General features: G+C 41.5%; 3 protein-coding genes across 3 annotated transcripts; 2 read left to right on the top strand and 1 right to left on the bottom strand.

Annotated features, from left to right (window-relative positions):
- Positions 1 to 82: 82 nt before the first annotated feature.
- On the bottom strand, positions 83 to 1,664 carry LOC144198308 (uncharacterized). Its single transcript, XM_077719240.1, has 2 exons — positions 1,218 to 1,664; positions 83 to 809 (listed from the first exon to the last, which is right to left on the bottom strand). Exons 1-2 carry the CDS (start codon positions 1,650 to 1,652, stop codon positions 378 to 380), a joined length of 867 nt encoding a protein of 288 aa, XP_077575366.1. The 5' UTR covers positions 1,653 to 1,664; the 3' UTR covers positions 83 to 377.
- A 1,615-nt stretch (positions 1,665 to 3,279) lies between these two features.
- LOC144198428 (actin-related protein 2/3 complex subunit 1A) lies at positions 3,280 to 7,181 on the top strand. The gene is made up of 11 exons (XM_077719429.1): positions 3,280 to 3,608; positions 4,101 to 4,201; positions 4,340 to 4,444; positions 4,569 to 4,791; positions 4,915 to 5,022; positions 5,141 to 5,244; positions 5,326 to 5,434; positions 5,760 to 5,835; positions 5,924 to 6,117; positions 6,349 to 6,439; positions 6,595 to 7,181. Exons 2-11 carry the CDS (start codon positions 4,138 to 4,140, stop codon positions 6,631 to 6,633), a joined length of 1,113 nt encoding a protein of 370 aa, XP_077575555.1. The 5' UTR covers positions 3,280 to 3,608; positions 4,101 to 4,137; the 3' UTR covers positions 6,634 to 7,181.
- Positions 7,182 to 7,949: 768 nt separating this feature from the next.
- On the top strand, positions 7,950 to 13,294 carry LOC144198613 (actin-related protein 2/3 complex subunit 1B-B-like). Its single transcript, XM_077719734.1, has 10 exons — positions 7,950 to 8,112; positions 9,466 to 9,578; positions 9,838 to 9,942; positions 10,376 to 10,598; positions 10,828 to 10,935; positions 11,023 to 11,265; positions 11,598 to 11,673; positions 11,991 to 12,190; positions 12,758 to 12,848; positions 12,933 to 13,294. Exons 2-10 carry the CDS (start codon positions 9,515 to 9,517, stop codon positions 12,969 to 12,971), a joined length of 1,149 nt encoding a protein of 382 aa, XP_077575860.1. The 5' UTR covers positions 7,950 to 8,112; positions 9,466 to 9,514; the 3' UTR covers positions 12,972 to 13,294.
- The last annotated feature ends 5,452 nt before the right edge of the window (positions 13,295 to 18,746 follow it).

The following is an 18,746-nucleotide window of genomic DNA, read 5'->3' as shown; positions in this document are numbered from 1 at the left end:
GTTAATGCAAAATGGAATAAAAAAACAGTTTGGGGTTCAAAGAAATCACAAATTTTTACTCTATTTGGCATTTAAGTGCTAATAAATGAAAGCAGTCATTTGTGTATTTATTGCTGCCTAAAGGCATACAGAGTAAATATATAATATACATCCAGGACATGTGTTTAAATACCAGAGACCTTTTCTGACAAAAGACTAGTATTTCTGTCTAAATATGGAAAGTTAATATGGAAATCTGCAAGGTTACAAACTAGATAATGGTTTTTAACTTTGGTTACCAAATGAAGCAAATATTTCCTATGTTTCCAGTTGTCATGGTCGACATTTAGCAGCTGTTGTCAAGGTTTGAAAACCAGGGTTAAGTTCCAGAGGAGTAGTCAGAAGCTCTTCACGCTAGTGATCTTTCTGCGTGCCGTTGTAACAGGATTGTTCTCCAGTCCCCGAAGCCACTCGGTGCATTTGAGCACCACACGTTCATCCACCCTAGCACCCAGTTCCCCGTCGTCCTCATATTCCACGTCGTCGTAGCGATGCCGCTCGTTCAGCAGGGACACTTTAACCATGGAGCTCACATCACTGCGGGTCCTGGCTGGGGTGCCTGACCGGCAGTGGGGCCGTAGGGATGGGGAGGGGATTGGGTATTGAGCCTTTCTGGCTCGCCTGGAATCTGGGAAGCTTCCAGAAATGTTGTTGTTGTTGTTGTTGATGTTGTTTCGCCTCTGGAGTAGTAGGACAGCCTCGGGGGTCAAGGTCAGCGTGAAGCGGGTTTCCTCCGGGCGGGGTTTGACACGGGTTGTCACTGGATTAGTCTGAATTAATGATATAGTGTATCAAAACAGACATAAGGCTTCAAAATATTGGTTAAATATTGGTCAAATAAGTGTGTTTACAAATAGTACAAGTTTCTGGGCTAGATCAAAATGGGTAATGTGGATTTTTAAATGATTGTTTTCAACCAGTGTTTGAAAACAGGATTAAGGTTTTGAAAGAAAAGTTAAACACTGGCTCAAAGTGTTTTGGTTTAGTTCAGTTTTGTTGCATCAATTAAATTGGATAGTTTAGAGATATGGTGTTTCAATGTATTTAAGGCATTTAACTCGGCTTTAAAATAAATGTTTGGGTTTCAAGTGGATAATTTTTCAATGCAAAGTTACAATAAAACCATTAAAAAAACATAGCTAGTTTTCTGGCTTAGAATTTCAAAGTAGGACACTGACCTGCCGTGTCTTGGACAAAGACTCCCCAGAGCTGGAGGCAGGGAGACTCTCTGCAGGCCTCCTGGGTGATGGTCCCTGTTTCCTAGGCTCTGGGAACCCTCTAACTGCAGTGGGCAGGTAGCTCCGTGATGGACTCTTCTTGCTCAGCTGCTTGAGGTTAGACGCTAGGCGTTCTTTCACCGATGTGCCTTCTTTGGGGGTTGCTGCTTTGTCCATCTTGCTGCCTGAGCCCACCATTGGGACAGGTGGGATGAAGGGCATCTTAGACACGCAAAGGAACAAGTAGGACAAGAGCTCAGTCTTGCGTTGGAACCTTAGGAAGCGATTGGAGAAGAAGGAGAGCAGATATCTGTGAGCATCCCGGGCCATGCGGGTGGGCGCACTAGGACAGACTACGAGAATGCACTGGTGCACACACGCCTTGCGTAGGGTCATCTAAAGACTGCGTGCGCTAATGATGCCTTGGCTCAGCCCGCCGTAAATAGACGTGAACTTGTAATCCGATCCAGCTAACGTGATCCAATGATGAGACGTATGCCACTTCAAAGTGCAAATGGGAACATCAAGGTTTTAAGTTCACATACACTTCATGTGGATGATTTGCATATAGGTGATTTTTGGAAAGTTGGGGTCAAAAGGTCATGAAGGGCTACTTTGAGTTAGGGACCAATGGGAATGAAGTGCCAAAATTTCCCTTTATAAAAAAATTAAATGCATGCTTTTGATATTTAAATGTCTTTTGTATAGTCTCTCATGAAATATGTTTGTGCTCCCAAGTGTAAGGTTCATATAGGCTTAGTGTTTCAAGCTAAAGATCCGTTTTCACACCCCAATAAGGTTTGATTGCTTAATTATAAACCTTTATGTTTTCAATTTACAGTTCAAACCTTGGTTAACCAAATCAAATATATTTATTAATAGATTTCAAAATAAAATAATGACATGACAATTAAAACACACAGGACTGCAGGTGATGTAGTCAGTCATTGATAACAGGTCTTGAAATGCACATGGAGAAGGCGATGACATCGAGGGCAGGAATGATGAGCATCTTTGAAACGATTCAGGAGGAACGGAAGAAGGCAACAGCCCAAAATCAACCTGAAATGTCACTCAGTGTGAGGAAGAGAAAGAGAGACAAAGTGTGGTATGCTACTCACCCAAAAAGTACAAAAACCACAAAAATGATCCACGAGTACGTTCCCACTTTGTAGTGGACCCTGGTGGTCACCTGGGTCCGGCAGGAGGGACATGACGTCAAAGCAGGGGAGCGATACAAGTCACCCTCGTGGTTCACACATTTTGGGATGGGGGTCACCACTGGGGTCACACACACTGCAGGACAAAGTAGGAAGAAATTTGGGAGTTTGTGAGAAGAAGATGATTAAGGCATAAACATCAGGAATACTTAATGAGAATTGTGCATGTATACATGAAAAATGGAGGTGAGTGGCTACCTTGCAAAGGCAAATAGGTAGGGCATGTTTCTTCAGGAGGAATGTCAAAGGAACAAGAGTGAACTGTTGGAGGCGCAGGAGAACATCTCAAGGGTGAGTGAATGTGATAAATCTTTACTTGGTTTCCTGCTCTGTCATCTGAACACACACACATGTGAGATTTGTCATTATAAATGCTCTTCTACCCTGCATTTAAAACATGTGCATATTCATTGACCTGGCGAATAGTATGGCGGTGCAGTGGGGAAGGATTCATCTCGGTGGGGAAAGGATTGCATCTTCATCAGCTTGGAATGGTTTACCTGCAAATGTCACCAGGTGGAAAAAAAGGTTAAATCCCTCCCTTTGATTGGTTAAAAGTCTGGGTACCCACAATTCAACTATCAGGAAACAAAAAGTGTATATTATGCATTATTACATGAATTGTATCTCTTTGGGCAGTCACTTTATCAACTATTTTTTTCTAATTAAATATATGTATTTGTACGTGGGTGTGTTTCACTTGATGTTAATTTAAACTTCAAATTCACTTTAATTCTCATTGCACGTTCACGGCACCCTTTTCTAGGATGACGTTTTGGTGCAATTCTTAATTTATGCATTAGGGGCGCTGTTTCCCTTGCGTCGTTGTGCACGCGCCCGTTCACTTGACCGTAGCGAGCTGGCTAGTAGCGCAATGTGGCTAAGCTAGCTGTCACTCAGTCAGTCAGCCGCCGGATGCTCCCAGACGCACGTCGTCGTCGGCAGTCTTGACATTCCCCTCAAACATTCCGGGACGAATTCGTGTTGACTGACCAGAGTCCGCGAATTCACGTCCGATTCCCTGGTGTTCATCGAGCCTTCTCCCCCCCAACCTCATCCTGCCGCCGACACACCGCTAGCGCCGCTTAGCTTGCCGGCTAGCGAAAGTGCGGAGAGCCGAGGGCTGGACAAGGTGAGTTAGGACGCCGAACTCACGTTAAAGGAAACGCCGTGGTCTGGTTTAGACTATGAGGCCCACTAGCGAACTGAGCGAGGTTTCCTATCAATTCCTAGGTTAGCTAATTTTGGGTTTAGTCACTAATCTTTTATCCACGCTAGCAGAATGATAGATCCTAATGGTAATGCGGAATACACATTTTGCCTGATTGTAGAAAAGATTGGATCTTTCATATGTTATTGAATTGAATGTATAGTTTCCATTAGGATTTCATGCTTTGAGCAGTGTAGTTTAGCTAACAATGCTAACTGGATAGCGTCGCTTTCAACGAAAACTTGACCCGTGAAAAGACATAATCATCCTGGAGGGTTGGTGCAATTGATCTGGCGCGGCGTGATGGTTATCAGTGTGAGGCAAAGTCCTTTCAACTGCTGTAGAAAGCAGAAGAATCAAAGGTGGTGGTTGTAATAAAAAACTTAGTACTGCCAATTTGTGTGTTTGTGACAGTGGAGAGCCCTGAACTGACAGACCACACCCAGACAAGATGTCCCTTCACCAATTTCTGCTGGAGCCCATCACTTGCCATGCATGGAACTGCGACAAGACACGTAAGTTTGGCTTTTTCTCCATCACTCTCCTTCAACTCACCACTTTCAAGCTGTCATTCCATCTTTGGGTTGGGCTGGGTGGACAGGTTAAGCTGGTTAATTCACTTTGCTTTTGTTGTGTGTTCTGTTTCCTCACAGAGATCGCCATCAGCCCCAACAACCATGAAGTCCATATTTACAAGAAGAGTGGCAATCAGTGGGTCAAGACTCATGAGCTCAAGGAGCACAACGGACACATTACAGGTACCCTTGCTGGTGGCAGGCAACTTTCTTTAAAATTTGAACTCCAGAACTATGGAGTTTAATTATATTTCCCATAATCCAGTACATTAAGGTGTTTGACAGTCTTGTGTCAACTTCTGTGCAGGCATCGACTGGGCCCCCAAGAGTGATCGCATAGTAACGTGTGGCGCTGATCGCAATGCATACGTGTGGTCACAAAAGGAGGGCATATGGAAGCCCACGCTGGTCATCCTCAGGATCAACAGGGCCGCCACCTTTGTTAAGTGGTCTCCGCTGGAAAACAAGTTTGCGGTGGGCAGTGGCGCGCGACTCATCTCGGTCTGCTACTTTGAGTCGGAGAACGACTGGTGAGAAAACAACAAAAAAAGGAGTAGTGTGCCTCAATTTTCAAATTTTCAAAACGTTGCTATTTTTTTGGAATACATAGAGGAAAAAATATGTTATGTTTTCTATTCTTTTCCATATTTCAGGTGGGTGAGCAAGCACATCAAGAAGCCTATCCGCTCTACCATCCTCAGTTTGGACTGGCACCCTAACAATGTGCTGCTGGCTGCCGGGTCCTGCGACTTCAAATGCAGGTAGCTGACTTTATTTTGAAGAAACGGCCCTGCAAGTCACACTAAATAGCATTCTTTTTAAATAACACCCTTACATGGCCAATCCCAAGATGTTTATTTATTTTTGTGTGGTTTCCAGGGTGTTTTCAGCCTACATCAAAGAAGTAGAAGAGAAGCCAGGCCCTACGCCTTGGGGCAGCAAGATGCCTTTCGGGGCTGTTTTAGCAGAGTTCGGAGGAGCAGGTCTGCATTCTCTTATTTTTTTTCATGCACAAGCTTTCCACACTAATGTCTGATGCAGGTGAACATCTTCTGCTTGTTCAGGGGGCGGAGGTTGGGTCCATTCTGTGTCCTTCTCAGCATCTGGCAACCGCCTGGCGTGGGTCAGCCACGACAGCACGGTCACTGTTGTGGACAGCGCCAAGACTGCCCAGTATGTTCTTTGTGTCATTCTAATGAATTATAGAAATTGCCATTCCAATAGTAAAGTGGTTATGTCCCCTGTGCACCCATCCTAAATTAAGCCTATGTCACAAACAATGGCGTAACTGTTCTACAGTGACATCTAGAGGCTTATTCTCAATTTGAGCTAACATTGTGTAGATTTTACGTGAAGATCGGGAATTATGCCGATTGCATCTTTACTAGTGTCTCGCCATTTCGATGAAAGCATGCCACCGACATTTCAAAATGGTGTTAAATTTTAAACACATCACCTTCAATCCAAAAAGGCTAAGATTTTTGTTTTGTTTTTTTAGTCCTTTGCAGTTGAAGACAGACTTACTGCCTCTTCTCAGTGTCAGCTTTGTGTCCGAGAACAGCCTAGTAGCAGCGGTAAGAAAACACACTCGTGCGCACTTTTCCTGGTTTTCAAACCTATATGTATTTTTTTAAATGTATATCTTTTGCTTTTTTTCCCCAGGGCCACGACTGCTGCCCAATGCTCTTCCGCTGTGATGATGGCGGTACGCTGACCTTCGTGTCCAAGCTGGATCTGCCCAAGCAAAGCATCCAGAGGAACATCTCAGCCATGGAGCGCTTCCGCAACATGGACAAGAGGGCCACCACCGAGGACCGCAATACTGCGCTGGACACACTGCATCAGAATAGCATCACGTAAGATAGAATCAACAATTCAAATGGGGTTTCTTCTAATTTGATTAAGCATGACACAGTATTTGTCAACAGCTTACAACAACATTCACAAGTAGGATGGTTATTAAGAGGCACGGTTTTAGAACATTTTAGTTTTTAATTTCTGTCCCATAATTTGAAATACCAAATGTCTCAGGAAAAATGCATTGTAATTCATGTTTTTTTTTAATTTTTTTTTTACCACCTCCACAGCCAAGTGTCTATCTATGAAGGAGACAAAAGGGACTGTCGCAAGTTCTGCACCACTGGCATCGATGGCGCCATGACCATTTGGGATTTTAAGGTTTTACACATAATACAATAATACATACACTAATACAAATAGTCTGCGCCCAACAAGACGTATGTTTTGAGCGCAACTTGCAAAACAGGCCTGATTGCGGTTGTACCAAAGTCACACCCCATACTAATGTCATCTTTTGTTTTATTTCTTCTCAGAGTCTAGAAGCTTCTATCCAAGGTCTCCGCATCATGTGAAGACTTTTTTCAACGGAAAAATTGTGGAGACGCTGCGACCGAGCCTTCACTCACCTACTCACTCCTTCCCCCCATAGCAAAACACACACAAACACACACACACAACTTAACGAGTGTCCGTCAATGCACTGATCAGGCTATTTCACACACACATTTACACACACTGAACTGACATTGGACATCACTGTTAATTTTCTTTAGTTGCTATCATTTGGTTTTAAATGAAGCCGGAGAGAAAGGGAGGAAGTTCCGTATTATTAAAAAAGTGTGACGTGTGTTTTTTTATGTTCTCTAACCTCCAAGTACCAAAAGTTCAATGCCAAGCTAAGTTTTATCACAAATGATGAATAATTAAAAAAACAAAATCAGACTGAATATCACCACTGACTGGCCTACACGTGAATATATCAGAGCGGCGTCAAGGTTATGGACCTTTTCTGTCACTCTCCAACTCGCCGCCGCGGCTCTGTAGTAGTTAGGAGCTCACGTAAGATGGAGGATGTTTGTTTAAAGTGAGGTTAAATAAAGTTGAGAATGCATTTACAGAACATCACATACTTGTCTTTATTTCTTTCAGGGATTGGTCTTTGAAACATCCAGAAAACATGTTGAAACGTGCATGAGCAACTTGTGGGCACTTGCACTGAAACATGTTTTTCTATGTCAAGCAATGGAAAAACTTTGTATAATTGCGTGCAAATTTCTTAGTATCACTTTAGAATACTATTTTAATCAATGACGTGGAAAGTTTTTTTCCTCCAACTTTTCTTGTCTTTTGGGTGTGTCGTGGAAATGAGAAAAAGTGAGTTGGGGAGAGGCCAAAGATCCTGAGCAAACAGTGCTGGTTTTGTGCAAAAATGATCTCATTTATTGACAGCCGTTAGTGCCAACCTTCCCACTCCTCCCCCATTTCCCACTTGTCTTCTGTGTGTCTGACATAGTGAAGGGAGATAGATGGGTAATGTGAACTGTGAACCAAATAGAACTGCTGTCATCACTCGTCAGACATTTTGTGTCAGTGCCATTCCATAAACAACATAGTCAATGGAGAGTACTTTGAAATGGTAAGAAATTAATCAGTTATCAATTAATTTATAAATGACCTACATATATACAAAGTGCTGCCTGAATTGTTATAAAATATGGCTATATTTCCTCTATATTTTTTGTTAGAAAAATACCTTTTCTTTAGCTGCACCTAAAGGCGTCCACTGTTTTAACATGGCCACTGGTTGCTATAGCGCCACCTTCTGGCATCTAGCGCTAGATATGTGATATCTATGATTTGTGTGGCCAAAGCCCTCCCCTTGATATATTTTCCAGCCTCACGCTCAGCTTCCTGTTCCCTCCACGCCCCTTCTGTTCCTCATTCTCGAACCAAGCCACATTCAGCTTCAGCGTTCGTGTCGACTGGCCAGAGTCCGCGAAGCTTCCCAAATCATCCCAAAATACGAAATCGATTCCTCTTTTGCCCTCAGGGTGAGTAGCAAAAATTGCTTTATCTTGATCAGAAGTTGTAAAAACTAGTGCATGCATTTATTGTGCTGAAAAGAAGTGGCATGTTTGACTTGTTTCTTGCTCATTTCCTGTCTGGTGAGTAACGGGTGTTGTCATTGTGCAAATTTAATTCTACAAGAGTTAAATTGCATTTCTTTTATTGTGGACAATTTAAGGAATAAAGTTATCCTTTTGTTGGTAAAGAATTTTACAGATAACATTTCAAGTTGCAAATGTAATATTTGGAGAGTAAATTTGCATTGTAGATGAAAAATAATAATACAATAATTTAACTTATTTTTTCCTGAAAAAAATGCATTTTTCATCATTATTTTGTTGTTTTTGTATGTTTCCCAAGATAAATGTTATAAAATCATATTTTAAATGGTTAAAAATTTAAACTTGTATGATCATTACTTTTCCCCTTAGTTTTTTTCTTTTCAATAATGTTGAAAAAAATGTTGGCATATTAAGAAACAAAGGAAAAAAAGTCATATTTAAAAATTAAAGTGGTTGCTTTCTATAAAACAATGGTATGATATTAAGACTAGCCCTATTTTTCAAGAAAAACTTCCTGCTTGTGTTGAACTGCAATTTGTTGATTAGGATGCCAAGTCTTTCAACCTGCATCATTCTTGCCATGCCTCACCCAGTCTTGATCGCATTATCAGCCTTTTTAGATCAGAGTAGCCCAAAAAGTGGTTTAGAAATTCCAACTTCCCATTTTTCTTTTCGGGTGTGATCGTTTTGTGATTACTGTATTAGCCATCCAGGTTCCTCCTTGCACAACTTCTTAATTTGTGTGCAAGATAGTCTTCTTTTTGCCTTCATTATAGTGCTACCAATTTACAATGAGTTTTCTCAAAAGATCAAAAAGTTAATCATACAATTTAGTTGTTTTAGGTTGGGGAAAAAACTGAATTGGAAAAAAGTGGTTTAGGAGGAAAAAAATATTTTAGGAAAAAGAGTTAATATTGTCCAAAGTTTTTTCCAAATATATTTCCAAAAAATACTTTCATCTATAGACTTTTAAGACTTAAAAAAACATGCATTTTATAATTATGTGACTAATGAAAAAATAAAAAAATTCGGGCAATATAGATGAACACATTTAAGTTGTATTTTTGCAAAGATGATATATGGACAAAATATTACAGGAATGTCGACTTGTGGTAACATGCAGACACAAATGGAATGTTAGGAGAGTAACTAATAACTCCCATTTGAGAAAAACGGGAACCCTGCAAGAAATCTTAGTATTTTAGTCTTTTTTTTTTAAACGGAAATTGTTACATGGGTGTAGCTGAATTTAACATGTGTGTGTTTGCTTACCAGGTTTTCTCTTCACGCCACATCCTGTTTTGCATTAGTGCAGTTATCAGCCATGGCCTTCCATAGCTTCTTGCTGGAACCAATCAGCTGTCACGCCTGGAACAAAGATGGAACACGTGAGTTTATGGGTGGGGGGCCAGTGTCTCTAATGAGTTGAACTGCTGTGATTGGCTCCCAGGTGGGAGAAGGTATTTCCTGTTTCCTCTCCATTGAAGCCTTGTCCACCCACATCCTCCTTAATGTTATTTGAGTACACGAAAAACTGATCATTCGAATTCAAACATCTATTATCTAAACAATGAATTACCAGTGTGAAAATTGGTGTCTCTGTGCATCAAGTTTTATGCATTTGGACATTTTGTGTGACTTCCCCAGAGGTGGCCATCTGTCCCAACAACCACGAAATCCACATCTACAAGAAGGATGGGACCAAGTGGACCAGGATCCACGAGCTCAAGGAACACAATGGCCAGGTGACAGGTAGGACGCCCATAAGACAATTTGCATACAAGTAGTGAATGTGGAAAATACAAACTGGGAAATGAGATCAGCCTTATAAATGTCAAGGAACCAAAATGTCAGCCGACAAATGAATACACATCACATGATATGTATTCATCAGTATTGTCCTATGTCTGTAGAAATAGCGAATTCAAGTGGACAATAGTTGGTACTACAACAAATTTCATAATCCAACTGCAAGTTAACTGCAATACGTATTACTGCCCCTTATTTTGTATAAAATAAATCGTTTATTGTATTATTTTGTGAAATATATTTACAATCAACTCTTACTACAAAAATAAAAACAAATCCATATGTAAAATAGTAGATTCCAATTTTTATTTTATTGTTTACAATCAGTAGACTTAGTTGACTGAAATCAACCAAACATTTTTTTTTATCACTGTAGGTGTGGACTGGGCACCCGACAGCAACCGCATCGTCACATGCGGCGCAGACCGCAACGCGTACGTGTGGACGCTGAAGGAGGGCTCCTGGAAACCCACCCTGGTCATCCTGCGCATCAATCGGGCGGCGCGTTGCGTCAAGTGGTCCCCTCGGGAGAACAAGTTTGCAGTGGGAAGCGGCTCGCGACTCATCTCTGTTTGCTACTTTGAGCAAGAAAATGACTGGTGAGCTACAATACATTTATTCAATCACCTGTCAATATTGTATATACACCGAACTATAAGTCGCTCTTAAAAATAAAGTAAAATAGAGTAAGTTACTATAGAGTATGTAAGAGCACCATTTCTTTACTTGCTTCGTCACCGTATCATTATGGTTGACCGGTATAACATTGTCCAATGCTACATTTTATTGTATTGTATTATATAGTATTGATGTCATCTTTCCATTTAGGTGGGTGTGTAAGCACATCAAAAAGCCCATCCGCTCCACCATCCTCAGTCTGGACTGGCACCCCAACAATGTGCTGCTGGCTGCAGGGTCATGCGACTTTAAATGCAGGTAAGAAGTATTCTCACCAGCAGATAAGTGCGTTTCATCCTTTTTAGTTTTTTTTAAAGGCCGCCATTGTGTAACACTACTTTCCAGGGTTTTCTCGGCTTACATCAAAGAAGTGGAGGAGAAACCCAGCCCCACGTCCTGGGGCAGCAAGATGCCCTTCGGGGAGATGCTCTTCGAGTCTGGGGGGTCCGCGGCCGAGGGGGCCTGCCCAGTGGAGGGGGGAGGTGGCGGATGGGTGCACAGTGTCTGCTTCTCCAACTCTGGCAACCGCCTAGCGTGGACTTCGCACGATTCCACTGTGTCGGTTGCGGAGGGTGGCAAGACAAGCACGTAGGAATTTCCATTGTATTTTTTTCTCATGTATCTGTAAATACTTGTTATTTAATAATTTTAATATTGTCTAAAATACTAAAACATTTTTTGAACAAATATTCTACTGAACATACTTATACTGAACATTTAAGATTGCATTTTGATTAACAATTCTTTTCAACAATTTTTAATAGGTAATAAGTAGAGCAATTTCTTCACTAATTTCTTGCATTTTGAGTATGTTGACAAATAACAAAATGAGTAATTGTTTTGTAACATCCACTGTTTTCTAAAAACATATTTGCCTTTTTTTGTTGGTGTTCTGTGCACATGTTAACATTTGCGATCAGCGTGAGCAGTCTGCGATCCGACACGCTTCCCCTACTGTGCGTGACCTTCATCACTGAGAGCAGCTTAGTTGCCGCTGTGAGTACTCGACGTTATTTTGCCATCTACACACAAACAGGCATATGCACTTACCAGGAATTTTCCTGGCTCCTCAAAGTGACTTAAGTTATTCTCACAGCAGCACAATACACATGCCTTCTATTACATTGTAAACACAGGCCACCTTTCCCTTTATGTCTCATACTCCAGCTTCATTGACTCCAATAATACACTCATTTTTGACTTAACTTGTATTGGAGAAAACCTTGATAAGCCAGAAACAAAGCATTCTTAGATCCAAAATAAGTGATACGGTAGTGTAAATCTAATGTTCTTGTTTCACATCCCCTATTCAGGGCCATGACTGTTGCCCCATGCTCTTCGTGCTGGACCCTGCTAAAGCAGGCCTGGTGTTTGGTGGAAAACTGGATGTCCCCAAGCAGGCAGCCCAGAAGGGGATCAGCGCTAGGGAGCGCTTCCAGAACCTGGACCGCCGTGCCTCGGAGACGCAGAGCAATGACAAGGACCTGGGCACTCTGCACAAGAACAGTATCAGGTGCGAATAGACAGTATGTCAAGATTAGTGATGTGCCGACCCGATAGTTATTTTTTGAGTAACGGACTGGTAGATTTGTTTTTCAAGATCAGATCCGATCCAGTAGCCGTTGTTTTTTTCGGTACCACAGTTATTTTGGCTGCTGGTTACATTATTTTTTAAAATTATTTCTGCTGGTCTAAAAATATGGGCATCGATCTAGTCAAGATTCCACCTGGAAAATTCATGTGATTCTCTTGATTGTTTTTTTAGCTTCACCAATAGATATACTTTAAGATAGGGGAGACATCGGACATATATCCAGCTATATCTTGCAAAATAGAATCGATCCTGACTCGCCTTTGTCCCAGATCATTCTAAAGAATCGAATCCTTTCCTGCCCATTTATTTGCATTAGAGTCAAAACAATTAAGGTCATCTATTCAAAACAATTGTACAATAACACTACATTGTGTGTTTATATGTAATACATAGGGATATAGTACAATTAAAAATAATAATAATAATTTAATGCACTTTATTGACCAGTATGTAATGGTGATAATTATTTATCATTTTGTGTTTCAGTCATCTCTCAGTTCTGCAAGGAGGACGTAACAAGTGCACCAAGTTCTGCACTACTGGCATGGATGGAGGCATGTGCATCTGGGATGTCAAGGTGATACATACACACTACATGTACTACTTCACAGGCACTTTCAAACATGCTAGATTTCAAATATTATGTATTTCATGTGTTCAGACTCTGGAGTCCTCCATGAAGAACCTAAAGATTGTATGAAGCAAATCGTAAAGGAGTGACTGCCATTACTAGGAGGACAAGCGTTGCCTTATTATACAAAGCTTCCGCGCTATATTTTAAGAAGATCTTAATTTTTTATTACGCCAAGGTCCAGCTTTCAGTCATGAGGTCGGTGGGAGCTCCACAAGCTAACACAGACCTCTGCTAATGGTACTGACTGAACGCTTAAAGCAGTATTTTATATATATATTACAAAAATGATAAGGTGCTTCATGAGAGGTTGTAGTCCTCCTCTTTTATAAGCTTATGCTGGTCATAATATTCGTTTCACTAAATAAAACAACAAAACATATTAGTATGCATACTTGGTGTTTTCTGTTATGCTTTTATTACATCTTGTCCAACTATTTAATTTGATTGTACTCCTTTAAACAGACTTAAATTCTCCCTTTTTTTAAGTGAACCATATCTGATGATTCCAATTGAAAATAACCTACTATTTTCTGAAAATACAAACTAGTTTAGAAATCATTTTTATGTATTTAACTGTTACATTGTGTTTTTACATGATTCATTCATTCATTAATTTTCTGAACCCCTTTATTCTCACTAGGCTCGCAGGGGGTGCTGGAGCCTATCCCAGCTGACCTGAATCGGTGGCCAGCCAATCGCAGGGCACGAGGAGACGGACAACCATACACACTCACACCCATATCTAGTGCCAATTTAGATCTAATTAGAATCATGCATCTTTTTGGAATGTGGGAGGAAACCGGAGTACCCAGAGAAAACCCACACAGGCCTGGGGAGAACATGCAAACTCCACAAACAAGTGGACTGACATGGATTTTGAACCCAGGACCCCAGAGCTATGAGAATAAAGTAATACCCTACATTTTAATTACCCAAGACTGAAGGAAAATTCTGGTAAACAAAACCAATCAGTTCAAAATAAGTGTTTTTTTTTAACCACAGTGCAGGTTTATCTAAAGGACAGTATTACAATCACTTATCATTTAAAATAAATAAAATATATATTTCCTATTGACCATAGTTATTGCTCTCAAAGTAGCAAACACTCACATACACACTGGAGTGTGTTGTTTAGATAAAACTTGAAAAAGGATGAATAAATGTCCTACTTTAGTATGTGCAAGAGGAAAATTGAGACATTTAAACGAAGGGCCGTCTTGCATAAGGCAGTTTTTATTGCCAACCTACTCTTGACCCTCTTTAGAATGGACTTTTTCCATCTTTTTGCTCACCACAGGAGAGCGACTTATATCTGCCCAAGAGAGTCAACTATCTGCAACAAGACAAAATACATGCAGAAGGCTTTCATGTATTATTAAAACAGCTTTTTCCCCTAGTCGCATAAAAAGGCCCATTTTTATGCCGCTACTTTCCTTATTATTATATTTCACAAGGTGCTCTCTCAGCTCCGGTTGCTTATTAAAGGGCATGAGGCAATTTGGCCAACAGGGAATAAAAACATCAAACTTTTTTAGCCTAGTAATAAAAGCCCATAGCAAGCTTGAAGGGAAATTAGTAGAATTTCCGGCTAATTTGAGGGGAAGTTCCTCCTCTGGCTAATTGGAGATATTTATATGACGAATTAGGTCTCTTATGAGGAGTGAAAAGAGGTCAAGTAAACTACAAGCATAGTTTTACACCAATTGGACAAAGATTTGAGTGGTGAAATAGTTCATGGGATGAAGAAACTGCAGTTGAGTGACTTTTTATAGGGAAAAAAGTACTTTACATAAGAATAGGGCTTCATTCAATAACATACAGATGTGTGTATATATGTGAAGTGACAGGGATGTTTACCTAAGCGCCATGGTGGACACAAGAAGGCATTGTGTACTAAAGATAGCAACAAGGGAAGCAGGTGCCATGTGGTGTGATGTGCAGGAGAAAAGAGGCTGCCAGGCCTTTTCCCAGCACTTGACCCCCATTAGACGGGTGCGAGACCACTCCAACTCTCCACCTGGAGGAGGTTCAGGTCAACGTCAAGTGTCAAAACGAGCGCTTTTGTTTCCCCTGTCATAGATTTGTAATTAAACAGTGCCTAAAGGAGGATTAAAACTGGCTCCTATACTTGATATGGATGACACAGAATACCTGGTTTTGGAAAACACTTCATTAAATGAGGTCGGCGGCGTGATTATCTCAAAACAAAAGGTGAGTCAGAGAGAGTATTTAATAGGATTTGGTAAATATAACGACGCATTTTGAGCTTTTGACGTTTTTGTTTTGGTTTTTTTAGGCTTGGCGGAAGGCTGCTGAGGGACGGCTGCAAGCTGCCTCTCACCTCCGAGGAAGACGGCGTGGCAACAAGTGTCTAAATGTTCCAGAGATCCCTTCCACGACCACCATCTGCGCCACACACGCACACAAACACACACACATACACACCGATGGCACACACATAGGTGTCTCCGTCTGGCGTGCAAGCAGCAGGAAAGTCACGTGATAGCTGAAGATCAATGACTGGACGGTGTAGCATGCCGAACGCTAATTGCCGCAGCCGCCAGATTGCGCACGCAAACGCACATTAACTCGCATCAACACTGGAATGAGTCCCAGGGGAGGATAATGAGGAGGCAGAAAGGTTAAGCGCTCCCTCAACATGGCGGCATTGGTCAAGAACACTCGTCATTCATACTAACACAAACAAATGTACATTTCACACAACAGCAACACACACAAATTAAAATCCATGCATTCAAATATCAATGTAGAAACAAGAACACATCAACCATCTATCATCTATCAGCCATTCATCCATTTATCCATTCATCCATCCATCTATCAGCCATTCATCCATTTATCCATTCATCCATCCATCTATCATCCACAAATCATCCATCCACCTATCATCCATCCACCTATCATCCATCCATCCACCTATCATCCATCCATCCATCCACCTATCATCCATCCATCCATCCACCTATCATCCATCCATCCACCTATCATCCATCCATCCACCTATCATCCATCCATCCATCCACCTATCATCCATCCATCCATCCACCTATCATCCATCCATCCATCCATCCACCTATCATCCATCCATCCACCTATCATCCATCCATACATCCATCTATCATCCATCCATACATCCCCCTACCTCTATCCCCCTCTCTATTCAGCCCCCTCCATCCATTCATCCGTTCATCCATTCATGCATTCGTCCATTCTATCATCCATCCATTTATCATCCATCCATCTATCATCATTCTTCCATCCATCCATCCATCCACCTATCACCCATCCACCCCCCACACCCTACCTCTATCCCCCCTCTCTATCCACTCCCTCCATCCATCTCCTCATGGCGTTTGGCTAAATATGCCTGGGAGATACATAACGTGTTGCTATGGTGACGGTCTGTTTTTCTCTTCTTTTTTTTTAAATGGCGACCAGTGTGCACACAAACACGCACTCGCAGGATGTGCGTGTATTTGTGCGTGTGCTTAATTGTGCAAGTCGTCTTCTTCGGGGATCCACTTGAGGGCGGCATAGGAAAGAATCCAATCCCAAAACTCTCAAAATGGGTTTGGAGGATAAATGAATGAATGAATGGATGGATGAGGCAGTAGAGCGACCACCCCAACCCCCTCTTCCTCTGTCACAAGGCTGGGGATTAGAAAATGTGTTTTGGCTGTTGGCTGCAGAACTAAACAGTTATAGTTTTCTGAGATGGGCACAAACAATCAAGGAAAACGATGTTTTCAAAAGTCCATTAGATGGCAAATATTTGGCTCTAGATACACAGTCTATAATTGATTTGATCTGGCTTGATGTGTCTGGCAGGAGTGATGTAGCATTTTTCTTTGTCCAATTAGTTTTGGGGCTCAAATACACAAAGATGCATTTCTTATTTATCTTCCTATGCCTAAATCGCAATGTCACTTTAATGGTATTCGTTTTATAATTCAATTCTGGCAAATGACAGCGACAAGTCCTCCCTCAAATTGTCTTTTGAATTCTACCCCTCAGTTTTCGTGTAATCCATTCTTTTAGTACACTTTCCAAACAACAAACCTAAAACGTACACTTCAAAGATTTGGAAAAGGCTGTGTTAGACAATTTATGTCTTTGTTTTCTTTTTGCTTTCTCACACTCTATTCATTTGCCCCACTTGGCCCTGGAATAAACAACATTATCTTCCACTCACAGCCCATTAAGAGAACAAAAGCCACACACGAGGCCAATAATGCGGCACCCCGGAAGCTCGTTATTCCTCGCCGTGGCTTCTCCTATCTCGACGTCCGACCGTGTTATTGTCGACCTTTTAATCTGCGCTTTGATTCCGAGCAATGCGTCAATCATTAACGTCCACTTAGGAGCTCTTAGCCGCGCTCTCAACCTTCTCGCGCCTCTTTAGGACCCGCGCTGAGCTAAGCCGCTTTAGCGCCTTGTTGGATTTCACCAAAGATTCCTATTCGGAAAACATCCAAGCCGAGAGGAGAACATCATGTGGAGCAATTTAAAGCTTCATCTGGCCCACAGATACCCACACCTGGATAATCCGCTCAAAAAGGAGACCCCCCATGTCAAAATGTAATATTTTGGGACAGTAACAAATCGAAATAACCGTCAAGGCTTCCTGCCTCAATTGTCCGGTCGAATCAGACTTTGACCTCTACAACTGGAGGGTGTATTTCTATTATAAGGGGATCAGATTTAGGACAGCACCTCGGGGAGGGTCTACTCAGGGGCACTGGATAGGGGGGGTCATTCGAAAAGTACCATCTCGGATTCAAGAAGAATTATGGGCTTCAAAGAACATTATCAGGGACCCATACCACCCTGGTCACAATCTGTTCCAGCTGATGCCCTCTGGAAGACGCTATAGATCCCACAAAGTATGGACAAAAAGGTTTAAGGACAGTTTATTCCTTTAAACTTGCTTTAACACAGCACACAATCCCTTCTGTGTAATAACTGTGGGGTGAAGTAATATTAAAAAAGATGTTGGGTGGTGATCTGCCTCCTACTGGCTGACTGAAGGTAAGTAAAAGACAGTGAGAGGTAAGTGATTCGCTCAGGGGGTGATGTGATGTATCCATAATGTCAGAATGCCATATTAAGAGTCCGAAATGATCACTTATTTGGGTTTTTTTGCAGAGAAAATACACCTTATGGAGAACTACCAATTTCATCATACGCAGTTTCTGGGTATGATGACAATTAGGCTTTTTTTGTTAATGATGACGACAGAGCCTTTGTCCGATTGTTAAGACAATGGAAGTTTGTGATCGTAACCCAGGAACAAATCTGCTTGGTGTCATGTGACGCATTACACGCGTGATGAATTTTTACGGCCGCATGGAGAAGGTCTCTGGATACTAAATTCCCTTCGAGTCAACACACTTCTTCAAGTGGTTACGCATCATGAAGAAACTCTATCATAAAAATAAATATGAGATAGCAGAGTGCACTTAGCGGGCATTTTAGCTGTCCTCCAGCTTCGGTGAAGCCGTAAAATAGGTGCAAGAGTCCACCTTGAAAGGGGCTTTGGCGGCCTTTGGTGGGTAACGCTTAAACAATGGAGCCTACATTATCCGGGATCGCAACGCAGCATTACACAGATAATCTGCCCTTTATGCTTTTATTTCACCGGTGTGGGACATAAAGGAAGGATTGACATTGAAGTGGGATGCCACCAATATGAGATCTTTCATCATTTTTATCATTTTGTGTTACAGAATAAAAATAGATTAAATGGAGCTAAAATCCTTTAACATTCACATTTTTTGCCCATCTACTGTTAGTTGTGCACTATGTGGTAAAAGCTTTACA

Source organism: Stigmatopora nigra, chromosome 6, assembly GCF_051989575.1.
Source record: "Stigmatopora nigra isolate UIUO_SnigA chromosome 6, RoL_Snig_1.1, whole genome shotgun sequence".
Classification (NCBI taxonomy): Eukaryota; Metazoa; Chordata; class Actinopteri; order Syngnathiformes; family Syngnathidae; genus Stigmatopora; species Stigmatopora nigra.
The sequence above is the reverse complement of the archived record's forward strand: the minus strand, read 5'-3'. Positions and strand labels throughout refer to the sequence as shown.